Below are 20,807 nucleotides of genomic sequence, written 5' to 3' on the forward strand. Positions count from 1 at the left end.
CCTTCAGAATCAGTGTTATATGATCCCTTCAGGTTGTCCCAGAGACCAATCTGGCTGCCACATTCTGTGCCAATTGTAGTTTCTGCACTACGTACAAAGGCAACCCCTCGTAGAGTGCATTACAGTAGTCAATCCTGGAGGTTACTGATATCTGTTAGTAACCTCCATGTTACCAATTACTGTTTTAATATCATTTTCCTCCAGAAATGGACATTGCTGATGTATCAGCTGAAGCTGATAAATAGTGCTCCTGATCATTGCCTCAACCTAAGGAACCAGAGAGAGTTTGGGATCCAGGAGTTACATACTCGATCTTTCAGGGGAAGTTTAACCCCATCAAGAACAGGCAGATCTAAACCGTTTTTCAGGTCCTGACCCACCCCCACAAATCAGTACCTCCATCTTATTTGGATTCAACTTCAGTTTGTTATCCCTCAGAACACTCATTACTGCCTCCAGGCAGGCATATAGGGACGTTATGCCATTTCCTTAAAAAGTTGTTAGGGAGAAATAGAGTTCTCTATCAGCATATTGATAACAACCTGCACCAAATCTCCTGATTATCTCTCCCAGTGGTTTCATGTAGATTTTAAAGAGCATTGGAGACAGTATGGAGCCTTGTGGAGCTCCATACAGTAACTCTCACTTTGCAGAGCAACAGTCTCCAAGTGACACCATCTGGAATCTACCTGAGAGGTAGGAACAGAACCACTGTAGGACAGTGCCACCTAATCCCACCTCCCTCAGGCAACCCAGAAGGATGCTGAAGTTGATGGTATCGAAAGCCACCAAGAGATCCAAAAGGATCAGCATAGTCACACTCCCTCTGTTGATAGCCATCAGGTCGACGAAGGCAGTCTCCACCACATAGCCCACTCAAAAGCCAGTTTGAAATGGGTCTAGATAATCTCTTTCCTCCAGGACTGTCTGGAGCTGAGAGGCCATCAGCTTCTCAATCACTTTGCCCAACCATGGGAGATTAGAGATGGGCCTATAAGTTGCCTAACTCTGAGGGGTCCAATGTAGGTTTTTCCCCAAGTATGGTCTAATGTTAGCCTCCGTAAGACAATAGCAATAGCAATAGCAATAGCACTTACATTTATATACCGCTCTATAGCTGGAGCTCTCTAAGCGGTTTACAATGATTTAGCATATTGCCCCCAACATTCTGGGTACTCATTTTACCGACCTCGGAAGGATGGAAGGCTGAGTCAACCTTGAGCCCCTGGTCAGGATCGAACTTGTAACCTTCTGGTTACAGGGCAGCAGTTTTACCACTGCGCCACCAGGGGCTCCTACCCTTCCTCAGAGAAACATTTATGATGTTTACCAGACCCTCTGATAATCTGACTGTTGGGTCAAATAAGCCAAATTGTGCAAGGGTCAAGAGAGCAGGTGGTAGGATGTGCAGTCTGAAACAGCTTGTCCATATCCTCAGGAGTCACAAACTGAAAGTGATCCAGTCTGCCCACATAAGAGGAGTTGCTGGATACCTCCACAAAAGACTTTGCCCTAATTGTAGAATACAATTCAGCCAGGATACAAGAGATTTTGTCTGTGAAAAAATAATTAATAGCATCACACTGGGTAACTGATGGTCCCAAATTTGGATTTAAGGGGGAGAGGCTTGTAGTAACCCACTCACAACCCTAGACAACTCTCCTGAACATGAATGTGCAGATGCAATGCAGGTAGAAAAGAATTGCTTCTTTGTCACATGTATTGCCAGAGCATAGATCTTCAGATCTACTCTAAAGTATAACCTGTCAGATTTGAATCGAGTCTTTCTCCATTTGCACTCTAGTTGTCTACTGCACAGCTTCAGCGTCTGTAATTCTTCCTAATATAATGGGGCTAATTAGATATATTAATAATATTTCATATTTCCTCCATTAGAACCCAAAATAGTTGTTTGATTCTTTTCCACCACTTAACTTTTTAGACATCAACTAGTGATACCGGAACTCAGTTTAACAGTGAAACTATGATAGCTCAGTGACTCTGAAACTTGTCTTTTCCAGCCGTTACAGGTTCAACCACTGAACAGGTAGGGTATCTCCAAATATGTCACCCCTGTCAGTGGTTCTGATGATTATAGACTCTTTATGCTCCATTTACTTGCATGGGGGAAAGGTGTAGAGTATGTAATCTGAGACAGCTGTGAGCACATGTGCTCACACCGGGACAAATTTTGCTAGTCCGTCCTGCCCCCTGAAGTGTTCCTGAAACCTGCAAATGGATCTCTGAAGATTATAGAGCCCTCAAAGACCCAATTCTGGGTCACAGGGAGTGCTTCTGGGAGTGGGGGAAATCAGCAAAAATCATCTGCCACACATCCAATGGAGTTCTGGCAGTCTGCAGCCCAGAAATACCTATGTTCCTCACAGTGTGCCGGTGCTTCATTAGTCAGGATGTCAACCAGTAATTGTGCCAATAAGTCAGGCGCATCTTCTCCACATAAACTTTGTTAGCCCCTTATATCAGCTGGTGGGTCTTTGCTGCAGTTGTGAGATAATGTTCACAGCCTTTAACAGTCAGGTTATCAGCATGACCCGTGGACAGCTAACCACGTGCTAACAGACAGAGGCCAGCTAACCTATGTCAAAGTGGATTTAGTAAAGCAATTTTAACTTTAAAATAGTTTTAAAATTAAGAAGATTAAAATTCCATTTTGGTCAGATGCAATATTTTGTCCTCTGTTTGATAAAGATTAAGAGCAGCTTTGGGTCTGATTATGCTCCAACTAATGTATATGCAAATAAGGGCCAATTTCATCAGCAAAACTAGGAAAAGTACGGAGCATTCAGGTCCGCATGTAGAAATTGCCATTGGATTTGCTTAGACAGTAAAAAATTGTCTAAATAATATCCGATTTAAAGAAAAAAGTTACCACAGTTTCCTTTTTTAGGACTTATAGTATTATAAGTCCTAAAATATACAATAAATCTTTTTTTCAAAGTCCATGTTATCCACAATAATTGTTTGAACTTTGAAACATGTACCCTGACAATATGAGCATTATTCACAAATCCCTGCTAAGTGAACAAAGAAGCACCTTTTAAAGTGGTGATTGTCTTATATTTAGCAAGGGAAGAGTAACTCCTTATTCACCTTTCAGTAGTTGTTGCTGGTGTCTCTACCTTATCTTTATTTTTAGATTGTGAATGCTTTTGGGATGGGGAACCATCTATTTATTTATCTATGTAAATCACTTTGAGAATTGCTGTTGAAAAGTGATGTACAAGTATTTGTAGTCGTAGTCATAGTCATAGCTGTATGTAGACATTATGTTATATGTGCTGTTGGGAGTAACTCTCTTTCCAGCCCAAACAAATTGCTTGTGGGTCTCCCAGGCAGTAGCAGGACCTTTTCAAATCCAAATTGGCATTACCAAAGACCAAACAGAAAAAAACATTTGGCAATGGAAGGTGAGATAAAGTCTGGCAACCATCTTTCTCTCCCATACTGAATCTCAGTAACAAAAGGGCTGAACAAGTCTCTGAGTAACCCTGATTACTTGGGAAGACCATAATGAAAAGCAAGTTGAGGCCATGGATGTGGACAGGGTTCTCTCTGGTATGGGTGCTGCGACCTGTAGCCTGGAACCTTGCCCCTCCTCGCTTATTAGAGTAGTTGGTGGGAATGTAAGATCCTGGCTTTTGAAGATAGTGTTTTCTTCTCTTTGTGAGGGGTCTGTGCCAGCAGCCTTAAAAGAGGCTGTGGTGCACCCTCTTTTGAAGGACATCTCTCAGTCCTGAGGTTCTTGGTAACTACAGACCAATCTCCAATCTCCTTTTTCTTGCGAAGGTTTTGGAGAAGCCTGTATGTGCCCAGCTTGAGAGAGTTCTGGATGAAGCTGATTTTCGAGTAGATCCTTGTCAGTCAGGTTTCAGGCCACGGCAGAGCACAGAAATGGCATTGGTCGCTCTGGTTGTTGACTTGTATTGTGACTTGATGAGGGTAGTGCCCCCTCTTGGGCCTTTTAGATCTCTCAGAGGCTTTCGATACCATTGACCATGCTATCCTTCTGGAGCCCCCGTGCAGGTTGAGTATTGGGGGCACTGTTTTGCACTGGTTCTGATCCTTCCTTATTGGGCACTTTCAGTCAGTGTGTAATGGTGGCAAGTGCTCTGCCCTGTGGCCACTCCTTTGTGGGGTGCCTCAGGGCTCAGTTCTCACACCCATTCTTTTTAACATGTTCATGAAACTGCTGGGGCAGGCCATCTGTCGGTTTGGGGTGAGGTTTCATCAATATGCTGATGATACTCAGCTGTATATTGCCACCCCAGGCCACTCCGGAGATGCTGTTTCTGTGCTTGCCCAGTGTCTGGAGGCTGCCAGGGTCTGGATGGGCCAAAACAAGCTCAGACTTAATCCATCCAAGACTGAGTTGCTTTTATTTACTCCTCATTCTGGCCAATTGCCGAGTCCGAGCCTCTCCCTGGACGGGGTTGCGCTGCCGCTGAAGGAGGTGGTCTGTGACTTGGGGGTCCTCTTGGAATCGCGGTTCCTGCTTGAACAGCAGGTGGAGGCTGTGGCCAGAGGTGCCTTTGCCCAGCTTCAGCTGGTCCGCCAGTTGCGGCCCTAACTCGACCGGCAGGCCCTGGCAATGGTAACTCATGCCTTCATCTCTCATTTGGATTACTGTAATGTGTTCTACCTGGGGTTGCCTTTTAAGATGACCCAGAAGCTTCAGTTGGTCCAGAATATGATGGCCTGCCCACTTATGGGAGCTTGGAGATATGATAGTGACACCACTCTTGCGGTTGCTGCACTGGTTACCTATTTGCTGGTTACCTATTTGCTTCTGGGTCCAATTCAAAGTGCTTACCTTTAAAACACTTCAGGGCTTAGTGCCTGCTTACCTTCAGGACTGCCTCTCCCAGCCAGTCCTGTCCTGTCTTGTGAGATGTCTGTCCAGCCAGTCCTGTCCTGTCTTCTCAAGTTGCCCTTATTTCGGTCCCTGGTCTCAGAGAGGTCCATAGTACTAGGACCCATGAAAGGGCTTTCTCTGTTGCCACCCCTTCACTTTGGAATTCTACTACTCCCCAACCCCGCCCCCCCCCCACACACACATATTCAGTCTCCTCCATTTCAGGCTTTAAAACCATTTTTCCAGGCATTTGCCCTTTAAATCTTTTTTAAAAATTCTCAGATGCTGTTCTTGTTTTGTACACCACCCTGAGTCGGCTGATTGGGCGGTATATTAAATCTTTCAATAAATAAATCTTATGAAGTCTTCCTCAAGAAATTAAAAGTAATCATTAATAAAGAAATTCCTCAACAGAACAATATCCTCATCCAAGTGTAAAACCTACTTCTCTCAAAACAAGTTTTAATCTTTTCCCCCAAGCCCTCATAGGATCCTATGGGGGGTTTGGGGAAAGGTTAAAAAAATTGTGAAGAATCACCCATTTCTTTTGTGGGTTGGGTGCTAGGTAGCACCCATCATGCCCTACCACATAACCCGCTTTGGTGTCCCTAGGAGCTACCCATGGGTTACAATGGGGTGTTGAGAGTATCCCCATTGTTCCCTATGACTGAAACGTTTTAAGTTTTCTTCCATTGGGACAACCGGTTTGCAGCTGTTTTGACAAAATGTTCTGGTCATCTGCATTTTATTTCAAGTTCAAAAGAGAATACAAAATCAGTTTCATGCACATCCCTACCACAGCGTACACGTCTTGCCATATGTAATAGTGCACAAAGACTGTATATGCATTGCAACATAACATGTGGATATGTCTATGATATTTTATTATATCAGATTTTAGTCTCACTACTGGAGTTACTTTTGTGGTGTATATGACATATCTATGATTAATTAGGAGAGTATTAAATGCAAGATGCCTGCTGATTTCTAAATAGCATGGGCAATGTGCTGCCTGGTGGGTGTTCTATACCATAGCTGAATGCATTTTGAAACTTGTCATACTGTATGATTATCTTGACTCATAGTTGTATGCTGCTTTCTCAGAAATAGAGAACTGAGGAAAGTGATGCATTTATTGATTTGGAATAATCAAATATACTTAAGTGATGGTGCATAAAAATCCTCATTATACTATAAATCACACCACTGAGATATTTTCAAGCACAATAGCATGGCAGAATTTTTACTAATGACCTCCAGCTGAGTCCCAGTTCAATAACTCAGTCTGTTCTTGAACTGTATTGGAGGAAATGGCCCTTTCACTTTTGCTGGATCCAAGGATGCTCAACAACTCACTAACTGCACCAGTAACAATGATGAACAATTAGAAAATCCATGTCACAGGCATGGCCTAATTCCCAAAGCCTCAGCTCATAAGTAAAGATTATCACTGGAACTTCAAATGACAGAACTAAGATTTTTAAAGCTTGTGATCCTCACCAATTGAGGAGCAAGCCATTCTAGCTCATGCTGATGTCATGCTTGCCTTGGCAGCATCTCTTAGTGTGGGGCTTTTCTGGAGAAGTCCAGAGAAAAAGTGCTTTGAGCTCCCTCAGGGTGGGACTACAGTAAAAACCCCTTCAGTTTCCAAAAAATATGCAAGATACTTGAAATAAAATATTAAAGGGTTGTTGTCAGTTTTTCAAAGGCTGGAATGAGGACTGTAGAACTGAAGGAATTTATCTTCCTTGGATTAAGCAAAAAGTTCAATACAAGTGCCATGGGACTTAATCAGATTGTGTAATACTTGCAGATGTATTCACTGGACACCAGCTTATACAAATGCAATTATTTACAAACCTGAGAACAAAAAGTGGATCGAAAACAAATGAGCCAGCTTGTCTAGTATTCTGTTTCCAGCATGAGCCAGCAGATCCCTTTGTCAGGGTATGGACATCCGCTGTAGTCTTTCCCTAGCATCTAAACCTTTAAAATAAGTGGAATGTGTAGTTTTCCTTATGTTAGCAACTTTTAGAAGGTACAGCTGTACAGCACTGCAAAATGTGATTCACTGTTTTCCAGTAAGCAAAGATTTAGGATATGTGGACAAATATGTGGACAAATAGGTTTTAACAAAGTGACCATGGAGAATATTGAAATCTGGAAGTGATAGGTGAGCAGTACAAAGAACCATACAACAGGCAGCATGTTCTAGTTCTTTCTCTAAGGAGCAAAGGTAGAAGCACCATATATATTACCAGCTTCCTCACACGTCTACACTGCACATGTGTGCCTATACCTTTGGACCAGTTTGGGGAAACTTGCTCGTAAACTGAATCTGGAAGCATGAATAACAAGCGAACTACACTCTGGCAAGAAAGAGGCAAGACAACATTAGGGTACCCTAGAGGAGCAACAGATTATGAGGTGAGGCTTTGAAAATTAAGAGATGAAGGTTATTTGTAAAATGCAGAGGTACAATATAAACTATGGCAGTTGATCACCTTAGTAAAATTGTGGTTTTGCAAAAAGAAAATTGCAGGGAGGCAATTCCCAGAGAAAGAAGGAGAGGGAATGAGCAAGGGAGTGATGGTTGGTGGACACTGAAATATTGGTAGAAAGTGGAGCAGGGAGAGATGGGGAAGAAAGATATAAAGAGAGGATCAAGAGCAGTTTGATGCCAAAAGGGGTGACTTCCATTGGGAAAAAATTAGGGATCTTGCCCACAAAGGTGCTTCAAAAGTGGCAGGCAAGAAGCAGCAGCAGAGTGCTCTGCATGACTACAGAGCACCGGTTTCCCAGACAATTAATTTTATTTATTTATTTGTTGTTAAATGTATATACCACCTTTCATTAAAACAATCCCAAGACGGTTTACAGCAAAAATTTTTAAAAAATTGTAAAAAAGACACAATTAAAATATTAAGCTAAAAATATAAAACAAATCTGATTAAAAATTTAAAAAGCATAAAAGCAATACAGAGTACAACGAGCAGCAGTCAAATAAAAGCCTGGATAAAAAGCCACAATTTAACATGCTTTCTAAAAGCTGTGATGGAGACTGAGGAGTGAATAGCCAGCAGGAGAGCATTCCAGAGTCTGGGGCCAGCAACAATTGGCCAGAGGTTAGCCCACGATAAGCCAAGATAGGGGTTAGCCCATGACAAGCCCACATAGGGTATAGTCCAGCCTCAGTGGCTCAAGAATTTTGCCCCAAAGTCAAAGGGACTCTCAGGCAGGCAAACTCAGAGATTAGTCTGTGGCAGGCCCACACACATATGAACCCAAGGATTCTTAGTTCCAAGAGTATCCAGGACAGTTCTGTGCAGGTCTCCCCACAATAGGTCTATGCAAGAAATGCTCAAAAAAATGCATTTCTCAGGCTGCAGTTCTCAAAGCCCAGCTCAGCAGTTCTGGACCACATTTTCCAGTGTTTCAGCTTAGGAACTCAGCAGTCCAGTGATTCAGTAAAAGGGTAAAGGATTTGGGCACAAAGGCAGTAAAAGGCATTTTGTGCCACCAAGCTCTCACAATAAAGACATCAGAAACTGAGGTTCAGGCGCAGGGGCTTTTTATAGTGTTGCACTTTGCAAAGTTCCAAGCACAGAGAAACTCAGAAATACAAAGGGAAAATAAGAAGCCCTGGTTACATATGAAAAGAAGTGTGAGCACTGTAAGATATTCCCCTTAGGGGATGGAGGTGCTCTGTGAAGAGCATCTAGGTTCCAAGTTCCCTCCCTGGCTTCTCCAAGATAGGGCTGAGATTCCTGCCTGCATCCTTGGAGAAGCCGCTGCCAGTCTGTGAAGACAATACTGAGCTAGGTGGACCAATGGTCTGAACTCAGTATATGGCAGCTTCCTGTTAAGAAGATACAGTATTTTCCCACCAACAAATATGAATTTCTGTATCAAAGCTGTCAAGTCATTGGCCTTTGTGCTTTAAGCAATCACATTTTTTGACACAGTGAATATATTCCTAGAAATAATTGGGAAGATTTTATTCATTCTTCCTACAATATCGTTTCCAAAAATCTCCAATCTTCTCTTTGAAAAATCTCAGTACTCTCATGAGGAATATTCTATTTGTGCTTTTGAGGCACTGCCTAAATCTTTTCTATTTTATTCATGCAACCCATAATATTATTCTTACACTTAACTATGAATTGAACAAGGTTAAGTACATTATAAAGACTTTTTCTTCAGAAACAATCAGCCAAATCCACATTGTGTAAGTTATACTGAATCATTTTGGATTTTAATTTTTAAATCTAGAGCATAGATCACCTTTTATTATAAACGTCAGGAGACACATCATAATGTTTTGGTTTAAAACCTATTACTCTTCTGTAGAATGTTTCATTTCCTACAGCTCTAGAGAGTCACAGACTGGGATGAAGCCAGAAACCTTGGATCAGAATTTTGGAGGGCATTTTTCCTGTGAACAATCAACCCACAGGAAGATAGCCTAGGATTTAAACAGAATTAAATATTCATTCACTTCCCCCCTCTAGTTCTAATAGTAATAGTAGGTTCTAACAGTAATAGTACAGCAAAGTTATCCGAACACTTATATATCACATTTAAACAAAGCCTTAAATTTGAGAATGCTTGATTGAATTAAAATCAGAATAGTTTCTGACAATATTTTTCCTTTGACTATTAGAACTTCAGAGAAAGGGAATATTTAATTCTGTTTAAATTCTAGGTGATCACACCAGTAGGTTGATTCTTCTTTCTTGCTCATGTGAAGGCAGGTGCTTTATGATGTTCATAACACCTGCTAGAAAGATTAAAGCAGCTAAAGATCTGGAATGAATATTTTACAATTACTTAATTTAACACTATTTTGAAACGTTGTATAATATTATAATTAGACCCTTTAATTTATTCCAATTATCATACTTTACTGAAATTTATGAACTGTGGAACTGAAATGATCAGCTCTTCTACTTTTAGACTTCTAAAATATACTTATTTGGCTATTCTTTGTTCTGTCATCCCACGTACAAATCAAATGTACATCCAGCATAAGATATAGACACCTCTAGTGACAGTTAAGTATCCTATTATTGCTTGCATTTATACAATTCACCAAGTTAAATGAATTATTGCCACTAATTTAAAATGCAGGTTGATGTTAGAGATGTTTTTATTTGAGAAACTTCAAACAACTCTATTTCAATTTATCATTTTATTCAGTCCCTTTAAGCTTATCCACAGTACACACTTCTTAGTTTTGTATTTTAATGTAATAAGTTCTTCAAGCTGTCATGCTAATTTTGCTCCAGACATTACTCCATAGATAGATTTTCTAAAACTCCATAGACCAATCTCCTAACTGCCAGTCCCATGAAAACATTGGCTTCAAAGACTAATCATGTGCACTTGGCCCTAGTCCTGTGCAGAAGCATCCATTCACACCACTTACCTCCACAAAGAGTGGCCCTGTGCAAAGCACGGCAAACAGCTCTTAAAGGGAAGTGGAGTCATGGAAAGCCCTAGTGGCTTCTTAGGCGGCCAACACCATGTGGGGCCTGGGACAATGTACAGATGATTTGGCCTATTAATTACATCACAGTCTGATCTCCTGTGAGTTGATTCTAGCACTGTGGTATTAAAGGAAAGGAAAACTGTGTAACCTATCCATCACATAGTAAATAAAATACCAGTTGCCTACCAAGTTAGAGAGATAAATAGCTGATTAAAGCCTGAGACCTGTTAGCTCTGGAAACTGACCATCCTCATCACATCAGAACCCCAAAAGACACCTCTTGAGATACCACCATATTTATCAGCTTGCCTTACACATCTCTCGAGCTACATTCAGTAGGATTAATGAAGGGATTCTCAACATGTGGGTCCCCAGATGTAATTGGATTTCAACTCCCATAATTCCCAACCAAAGGCTACTGGGGCTGGGGATTATGGGAGCTGAAGTCCAATTACATCTGGGGACCCACATGTTGAGAAACCCTAGATTAATGAATATGTCTCAATAGGGTTACTATGAGCATAATCTTGAATAGAAGTAGGTCTTTAGTAAAATAAAATGCTAGCCTGAAAGGTGATAGTTGACACCTTTAACTTATCTTAAACTTTTTACTTTGAAAGCAAATATAAATACTTATGAAGTTGTAATTTAGTGACCACACTGATAAGTGAAAAACATTTATCTTTCTACGTCAAATAATTTAAATAAGATAAGATGTGTTTGTAATTTAGGGGTATTTTCATTATGATGTGAAACAGAGCTAAATTCTAATGAAAAGATGCTCTTGAACCACAACAACTCAGCCAATGGGTTTATCTTCTGCTCCAGATACTGCTCTATCCTCACCACCTTACCCATTTAAAATAATTCAAGTTACCTATTTAGATGTATTCTAGAAAAAACAAGACATAGCAACCTTACCCAGCTTATTCCATTGTTTAGGAAATATCTGCAAACAGAAGCTATGATTCAGGATCTTATACAATGTCATTAACAATGCTGAAGTAACTTGCATTCTGTCACATGTAATCTGAAGTTGGGCCCCAGCCAGGGGTGTAGCGTCCATTGTATGAACAGGTTCAAAGAACCCAAGCCGCCATGCCCCAGGGGCCATGTCTGGCACTCCAGCCACACCCCTGCGTCTGATGTCAGACGTAGAGTGAGTGGCACCGATAGCAAACAGGGCCCCATGCCCCATTTTGAAGTAAAATTCACTGAGCACTGGGCTCCCAGCATGGCTGATATGGCTTCTCTCTGCTTGAAAAGGCAGGGAGAAGCACTCCTGGCCAGGCTGGGAACTCAGCACTGGCTGAAACCTTTCAAAAACTGAGCTGAGCAGCCCATTTCAAATGCAGGGGGCGTGGCTAGGGTGGAGGGGGATGCTGCTGGCAGCCTGGACAAGAGCCGCCAACATCCTTGCTACGCCACTGGCCCTAGCAGTCTCAGTAACACTGCAAGGGACCTAATGGCCTGTTTCTTTGACTATGAATAACAGCAATTTGGGATTGGGGTCAAAATATTTTTGAAGAAATGTTCTTAATTAGTTTTTAAAAGTAAAAAATAAGTAATTTGGAATTTTATGCTTGTGTCCTAATGTTCCTTGCATGCTGCCACTGCTATTGAATATTTTCACCAATGACGGATGACGGCTTAGGTTTAATAGACAGTTCCTCCACACGACTCCTAATTTGATGGATTTCTCAGCAGCAGTTGATTTAAAGCCTTTCCTGACAGACTATTTAGATAGTTCATTTTTATTTAAACCTGCTTTCAAAGTTCATAAAAACAAGGTACATGTTGTGAAAAGAGAATTCTTTAAGTAGTTATCAAATTTAAATATATAGCTCTAGTAGAGGAAACACAGGTCAATATTGCACACAGGCGTAATTAAATAATTTATAATTTATATTCATAATTTAATTCTTGGTTTAATTTATTGTACTTCTTGGTTTAATTTATTGTACAAAGGGCAGTAATTCTTTTTTAAAAATCTAAAAACAAATTTCTGAATAATGTTCAAATAAATTCCATAGAATTTGAACGTGTGTAAAGATGAGGCTATGATCAGACAGAAATAAGAACCGAGTTCATGCATTTGTACTAGAAGTACAATAAAATAGAAGTAAATAAAAATAACTTTCATGAAAAAAGGGGGGAAAGTAATGATATTTCAACCACTTAATAAAATGAGATGTATGGATTTCTCCAGTTAGGCAAATTTGTGGCCACTCCAGTTTTCTTTCAGTTGTTTTACAGTCTCTGAGGACCAAACCAGACACTACTAGATAAAGCAGTCACACAAATACTTCTGGGTGTTCAACAGCAAGACAATGTGGCATCCATTTATCAGCTGCATTATTTGCCAGCTCATTTCCCAGGCCCAATTTTAAGTGCTGGTATTTTAAAAGCTCTATACGGTCTCTGGCAGGTTGAGGACCAGCTTTCCGCAAAAGAACCTCTTTGGACTTTACAATCAAGTCTTGCCATCTGTAATAAAAGGGTTCTAACTGGGCCAACAGTGTCTTGAAGAGCTGTCAATCAACATAATTGACTCCTACAAACAGAACCCTGAGGTGTGCGGGAGGGGAAAGACTGATTTTGGCAGTTAGTCTTCTGAGGGAATTTCCCTAGTTACCTCTGAGGAGAGAAAGACTTCAGAGAGATACCAATCACATCTGAGAAGAGCCCTTGAGTGGGGCGGGCTCTGTTACCATATGCTTAGTTCTTGGATGCAATCCCTGTGGAGAGCCAGGGAAGAAGAGATACGTTGGCTTACATGATGAAGAGAACTACCCAAAGTAGTTCCATTGAAATTAAAAGGACATTAGGCAATGCCTAACTCGTGCTTTTAATTTCAATGGAACTACACTAAGTAACTTCCCTATGTCAGCAAGTATAACCAGTGCTATGAATAAAACATAATGCTATTATTTGGGGTTTAGTTTGCTTTGTACATGACTATATATTTTTTCTTTTAGCTTTTCTGTAACTCTTTTATAACTGAATAAAACCCAGTTCTTGTGTTTTTGGAAATACTGCCTTGTTAGTATTTTGGGGATTCCTGCCAAAGTATTGTCCCTATGATGCCTTCCACTCAATTACATCTAGTATCACTGACAGCTGCTTAAATGTGTGCTCCTTACCAGACCCAGATCCCTGGGTGAATTATTTATTTATTTAACATATTTGTGTACTGTCAAAAACGCAAGTTTCTGGGCAGTTTACAACATACAATACAACAAATAAAAAGGTTAAAACATTACAATAATGTAAGATTTAAAACGACGTTAAAACCATTAACAATCATCGAACTATTAAAACAGTATCTAATTAAAAACCTGGGTGAACAAATGTGTCTTGACTGCCTTTTTAAAAGTTGTCAGATGGGGAGGCTCTTATTTCAGCAGGGAGTACATTCCAAAGCCTCGGGACAGAAACAGAGAAGGTCTGTCCCCAGTAGCCACCAGACAAGCAGGTGGCAACTGCAGATTAACCTCTCCTAATGATCTCAATGGGTGGTGGGCCTCATAGCAAAGAAGACGTTCTCTTAAATACCCAGGGCCTAAGCTGTTTAGGTCTTTATAGGTTATAACCAAGACTTTGTATTTTGCCTGTAAACCATAGCACAGGTTTACTCTTATTGCTCTTAAATATACCATCAAGAACCTTTTATTTTGCAAGGCTTTTAACTCAATTTGTTTTAGCTCTAATTTTATCTGGTTGCCATTTTCATTTATTGACCATGTGCTGTATAGCAGTAGGTGAGTGGAAGAAGGACTGTACATTTGCAGGAAACGTTCAGCATCCCTGTGACAAAGGCTTTCTTGTGGCTGAGTGGCTACAGAGGGAGCAAATTTCACTTTTCTCCTTTCACTGCAAAAGATGTTTCCTCTTGCAGGAATATGCTTTTGTGTGGGGCACAACCATCAGGAACAATTTTGTGCAAGTTGAAAGGTCTTTTGCAGTAAGGGGAGAAACTACAAAAGTACCTTCCCCCTTCACACCTGCTCAGTTGTGCAAAAAACCCTCACCGCAAAGACACTGAAGGCTCCCTCTGAACAAGCAGTACTTCTTCCACCAAGCATACTGCTGCATAGTATGTGGACCACTATAATATAATATAATATAATATAATATAATATAATATAATATAATATAATATAATAGCCATTGTTACCCCTGCTAACTTGGCAAAGAGGCACCTTTTAACATGGTAATTCTCTTTATTTAGCAGGGGGAGAGTAACTGGCCCTATCCACCCCCAGCACAGTACCTCCAGTGACTGTTGCTGGTGTCTATCTTGTGTTTCTTTTTAGACTGTGAACCTTTTGGGGACAGGGATCCATCTTATTTATTTATTCTTCTTATTATTTAACTCTATAAAAGGCCCGGAGCCATTTTTGGAAGGGGAGAATAGAAACGGAATAAATAAATAAATGGTTTGGTTTTAATTATTGTTGTTAGCCACCTTGTGATGGTGCTGTTCTGAAAGACCAGCCCTGAAAGAGTACAAATCTTTTAAATAAATGCATTTGATTTGATTTGATTATTTATTTATGTGACACATTTTTATACCACCAAAACCTACTACACTACACTTGATCTTAGCCAAAAGGTACCTGTAGTGGGCTACAGGTCTGGAATGTGATTCCTTTGTTAAATTAATTGTCTGTAGTAACATGTTTAGCCTACTTTCCAGTAGGCTTATGAGATCACCTGGCATTGTGTGTGTGTGTGTGTGTGTGTGTGTGTGTGTGTGTCCCCCTCATCAACTTCACAACACCTGGACCAGTATGAACCAAATAGGGTACAGTTGTAGGACACATAGGAACACCTTAATGGCATAGTTTGTGATGAAGTCATCCATCCCAATTCAAGATGGTAGATGTGTAAACATTTGAGGCACAAGTGGGCTAACTCTCCTTCTTAATGGGAGTTATTTATTTTATATATTTACATTTATTTATTTACATAGACGAGTTCTGCAAGTCAGAGATCCCATACATATATATGTTATAACATGACATAGCCACATTTGCCTATTCAGCAATTACCTATGTAACAATGATGAACAAACAATCTCCAGCTAGAATATGTTTTAGGCAGCTTCCTAGAAATCTTTTGAGCATCAAAGCCTCCAAGCATCACTGGGCTTATTCATTGGTCCCTGGAACCAATTAGTTCCCTTTTGGAAACTTTTTTTTAGCTTAGTGTGAGCACAGATACTACCCAGGACTTGGACAAAAAATAATTTGAAGTTAAAAATTATTCTTTGCACATGTGCAGAAACTAATTTTGCATTTGCAACTGGAAAATAACTATTGGGTGTTGGATGGTTGCCTCATTATTTAGAACAAGATTCATATTCCTGAGCCAGGACACTCTAATGGCAATGTCACAAATCTTCCTGAATCAGAATTGTACTTCTTTATTGGCTAATACCTTTGTTCCCTTTCACAGCAAACTAAGAATCACTGAAAGGGGAGGCATTTTTCACCACTGTGAGAAGTATCCACACTGTAGGTCAACGTACTTTTAGGAGGACAACACCAAGGAAATGGAATGACCAGGGCTTTCTAAAACTATCATTAGATCTAGGCACTGATGAAGCCATGCCAAGGTATAGCATGGCCCGTGCAAACTCTGATAGCGGTAAGCCTTCATACATTGGACTGAATTTTACAAATTCGACTCCAAATTAAATTCTACTCCAAACTCCACTCTACTAACTGGGCAAAGAGGCACCTTTTAAAGTATAAAAGTGGCTCTTTTATATTTTGCAAGGAAAGAGCAACTATCCCTATTTTCAGACCAGCATAGTATATTTTCCAGTGGCTGATTGCTGTTATTTCCTGTTGTGTCTCCTTTTCTTTTTATGAGCTTCTTTGGGACAAGGATTTATTTTCTCATTCTTTTTCTCATTTTTTCATTTCTTCTGCTATAGTTCACCTTGTTAGCTTTTTCTTGAAACATAGTATATAAATATTCTTATTCATTATTCATTCATTCACCCTCAGATTATTATTCAACCCAGTTTCCAATTTATCTAATGACAGCTCAATGTAACAATGCTTGCACACAAGAATTTTCTTATTCACTTCTCTATGGGGCAGCATAAAAAACACAAATTGCCTCCATCTGTGTGCACAGAGAACTGTACAGTGGGGTACTGGTGTATAGAATTATAATTTAATTTTCCATTTCTAAACCATTTATTTATTTTTTGTGCCATATGGAACAAAGTCACTGAAGTCAATACATGTTCCATTCAGTCCTTTGTCCTCTCACCTTCATATCTCCACATATTTTTTTTCTCTTACATAAAAATCTGTGCACCTAATTGTGAAACATAAAGTCTGGTCTTTCATAATAGCAAAATATTCCAGAGGGGAGGAAATCAGCATGTGTAAGACATTGTTAATCATGGATCCCAACAGCATTGCTTGTGAGTATTTAACTAAATAGCATGGATTTGTAAAATTTCTACTAATGTCGCTCATTAACAGGATGGTGCAACAAAGACATATCTGGATAATGTTATAACACCACATGCCTTTTTATTGTAAGTCATATTGACTGTCATCAAGCTTCCCCCCACATGCTGTGTTTTTCTATGGTTGTTAGGCTGAGTATTTTTAGCTGTGCCAAACGTATCCATCAAGCTGCACAACAACAACACACAGAGTGAAACTATTGCTTTGGAAGGCAGTCCTAGCATGGAACACAGCCTAGTCTTATGTCCACACTGCTATGTGTTTTTGTACCAGGGTCAACCCTATCAGGAAGCAGAGTGAAATGGACCAATTTGGGCAGCCAATTACAGACCAGTTCTCAGGGGAGGAATGGTGGCTCATACAACACTCTCTAGGCCAGGGATTCTCAATGTTGGGTTCGCAGATGTTATTGGACTTCAACTCCCATAATCTCCAACCAAAGGCCACTGGGGCTAGGGATATGGGAGTTGAAGTCCAATAACATCTGGGGACCCAACGTTGAGAATCTCTGCTCTAGGCCATGAGTGGCATGCAGAGGAAGGAAGGGAAAGACCTTTAAAAGAAAGAATCAAAGTGGATTTAGGGGAAAAAAGAGAAAGGGGAGAAAAAGGAGGGGCCAGTGCTCTACTTCAGGAAGCAAAATATCATGGACTGGCATTGCCTTGGTCAGCTGTCTAGTAGGGGTGTGCACGGAACCTGCTGGCCCGGTTCAGTCAGTGTGGACTGCACTCAAACCTGACTGGACCAGTTCGGTCCAACTCCCCCTTCAAACACCCCCCCAGTCCTGTCTGGTGGGGGGGGGCGCTAGATAGATAGATAGATAGATAGATAGATATTTTAAAAATTTAAAATTACCTCTAGCCCGTTCGCGGGGCTTCCTAAAGGCCGGGGGGGGGAGTCCGTGAAGGTTCCCCCCCACTGGCCTTGGTAATCACTGCTGCAGCCCAGTCTACTGTAGTTTTTGGCCAGTTCCGGCCTCTGTAAGTAGGTGTGGCAGCCATTTTGCCTGCTGCCGTGAATGTGCAAATGGCCTCTACGAGGTCTGGCATGGCCCAGGGCCTCACAGAGGCCATTTGTGCATGTGCGGTGGCCATTTTTTAAAAATTAAAAATGGCCCCTGTGCATGCGCAAATAGCCTCTGTGCTTTGCAGACCCCCCCGCCTTCAGGAAGCCCCCCAAAGGGGCTAGAGGTAAATAAAACATTGGTTTTTTAAAAAAAAAATCCACGAACTGTTGTGTGTGTGGGGGGTGAGGGGTTCAGTTCCAGTCCAGATAGAACTGGGGGGGGGGGTTGGTTCAACCCCAAACCATTGAACCCCTGAACTGAACCTCCAAACCAGTTTGCACATCTCTACTGTCTAGGTAAAAAGAAGCTAGAGCCAATTCTATGCCTAAACATTCAAGAGGCTGTAAATATTTTAATGATTACAATAAAACTGAATGTATACATGGGGAAATCTGCTTAAAATCACACATTCCTCCCCTCCCCCTCCTCATTATTTGATTCAGCTAGGTCTAGAAATGATCTACCTGTAACCTTTTTACCTAAAACCTCTTCATCTGGAACAGCATGTTTGTGTTTCAAGATATTTGCAGATTTTGTAAAATTAATCCTTTCCACCTGTTTGCTTTTACTTCTCAATCATAAGGATTAAGGAAGGAAGTCTGAACTCTGAACCTAAATGAAACAGGTTATTTAAGAAGTTACTCTACATGTGAGTTAGAGTAACAATAAATCAAAGAAGAAGCAAACAAATTTGTATGTGCTACTAGTTTCCCATTAAGACAATATTGGAATGCTGACATGTTTCTCAAAGTTATGGTTTTGAATTGTCATGGGGGGAAATAGGATAAAAAAGGGGAGATCCAAATCCTGATTGCCTCCTGGCTTCCTCAGGGACACTTTTCTTATTTTGTCATTTGTCAGTACAGTCTCCTTGAACCAATGTTCCCTGAAACTACGTTTTATGAAATGTCCTGTGCAATCAATGCTACGATGATGTCTTAAACTTTGTCTGTGTTAAGGCCTATATATGATGTACTTGAAATCATATAAGTAAACTACCATTTTTATATTTATTTGTTGTGTTCTTATATTCTAGGTTGTCATGACAATAACCTTGTGACAAACATGTTCTCACAATGTGGTCTAATTTCTGGACTGGAGCCTTGCATACAATAGTTTCCTGATATAACTTACAGCTAATCTAAATAGTGGGTGAAAAGGGTCATCTACCAGAAGCAATCCTTGACAGAGCAGGATTTCCAAATTAGCTTTGGCCTTCTTAGGCAGTTACTATAACTCATATTTACATGTTATAAAACTGATTTCCTTTTTAAAGCCCTGCAGTAAAAGATCTACCAAGTCCAGCCATATGGCCCTCTGCATGGACACACACACACACACACACACACACACACACACACACACACCTTCAGGACCTTTCCCAGATAGTAGGCTTTACCTGGGCTTTCTGCAAGGCTTTACTGTGAGTTCCAAGTTGCCCCCCAAAAAGACACAAAAAGTGGATTTTTTACCCCAGATATAAATCAGCTACACTCTAAAGCACGATGAAAAACCCAAATTGTGTGTGAAGTGCTTCCTGATAGCTTGCAGGGACTTTGGAGTAAATTTGGCGATATGTGAATGCACACCTCCATTCCGAAGGAGATGCAAACTAAAAGCCAGGTGTGAAAATGTTTGGAGAATGGAGCTTCATGGTGGCCCATGGATATGAACAACACTCATTCATGAATGTTCATTTTGCAAGTTCTGTGGGTCTTGTCACAAGTGATGCTGGGACAAAGGGTCTCTCGAACATTCCCTCCTTCTCTCCTACAAACACCTTGCATAAGTTCACCCTTGTAGGGGGAGCAATAATGTATCTAATATGGGCTAGTCGGCAAAAGAAAGGAGCTTTTCAGCTCCACTTTTATTAGTAGGTTACAAGCGACAATGGAGAAAAAGATCATGTTAGCGAATGGATTTCAGGACAACCTATAATGTCCAGCTTTGTTGCTATGACAAGGGACTGCTGCTGAATTTCAGCACTGGCAGGAAGGACAGCTACAGGAGGGCAGACAAGGTTTATAGTGGGCTTGACAGATGCAGGGCTGGATCATGTGGCGATGGACTGAAAATGGAGGTGAGTTTAAAATGGGTTCTTGGTAAGTGGTCTTTGCTAAAAGCCTCGGAATTTAAACAGAAAGGTCAGTCAGCAGCTCTATTTCTAGGCAGAAAATGAAGAGATGACCTAAGCAGTTAGTGGGCAGACTAGGTTTCAAGCTGGCACCAGTGAGAGATGTTCGCATCCTAGAATGGCTATGTTTTGCAGCTGCCGCAGGCTAGAATCTCTGTGAGTGGAGTCAAAGAAACAAATTATGATGTGTACAGATGTAACATGGACATACCATATGCTAAACCTAAGTAAATAAGCCAACTTCAAAGCTAGGGTTCAGATCCTGGTTAAGTGGTCCAGGTAATACATGGCATGGGTTCAAACAATAAAAGCAAACTAGGTCACATGAAACAAATTGAGGTTTATCACAATTTATCACAATTTCAAATTACATTTGAATCAATGCTTAGACTAACTCTGATTTCCCCACACACAATTTTTATGCTTATAAAATGAGATAATCATATGTATGTCACTGCAAGCTGTTTGTGAGAAGGAGAGGATACAAATATAATAAGTAATTACATTTGAATTATCTATTTATACCTTTGACTACAGGTTTCTTCTATACCATAGGCTGTATGTCACTTACCTTATGTGAGTAATGAGAAGAGTTGTGGATGGAATGAAAAAATCATCCACTCTGTCAAACTGCTTCCCAACAGGCTGAGTATGAATTGTATGGTGAGAAACACTCCCACTGGCCTGGGTTATCACCTAGAGAGCACATTGTGTAATTACTCATCTTGTGTTAGACTAATTATTCATCT

At 40.6% G+C, this 20,807-nt stretch overlaps 1 protein-coding gene across 5 annotated transcripts in view; it reads right to left on the bottom strand.

Moving 5' to 3' along the window:
- Window positions 1-20,807, bottom strand: part of FSTL5 (follistatin like 5) — a 563,532-nt gene that overhangs the window by 19,247 nt on the left and 523,478 nt on the right. For all 5 annotated transcript variants that reach the window (XM_053256999.1, XM_053256997.1, XM_053256998.1 and 2 more), the window contains one exon: window positions 20,630-20,754. In XM_053256999.1, the coding sequence (XP_053112974.1) occupies window positions 20,630-20,754 (125 nt within the window). The remainder of the gene's footprint in view (window positions 1-20,629; window positions 20,755-20,807) is intronic.

Source organism: Hemicordylus capensis, chromosome 5 (assembly GCF_027244095.1).
Source record: "Hemicordylus capensis ecotype Gifberg chromosome 5, rHemCap1.1.pri, whole genome shotgun sequence".
NCBI lineage: Eukaryota > Metazoa > Chordata > Lepidosauria > Squamata > Cordylidae > Hemicordylus > Hemicordylus capensis.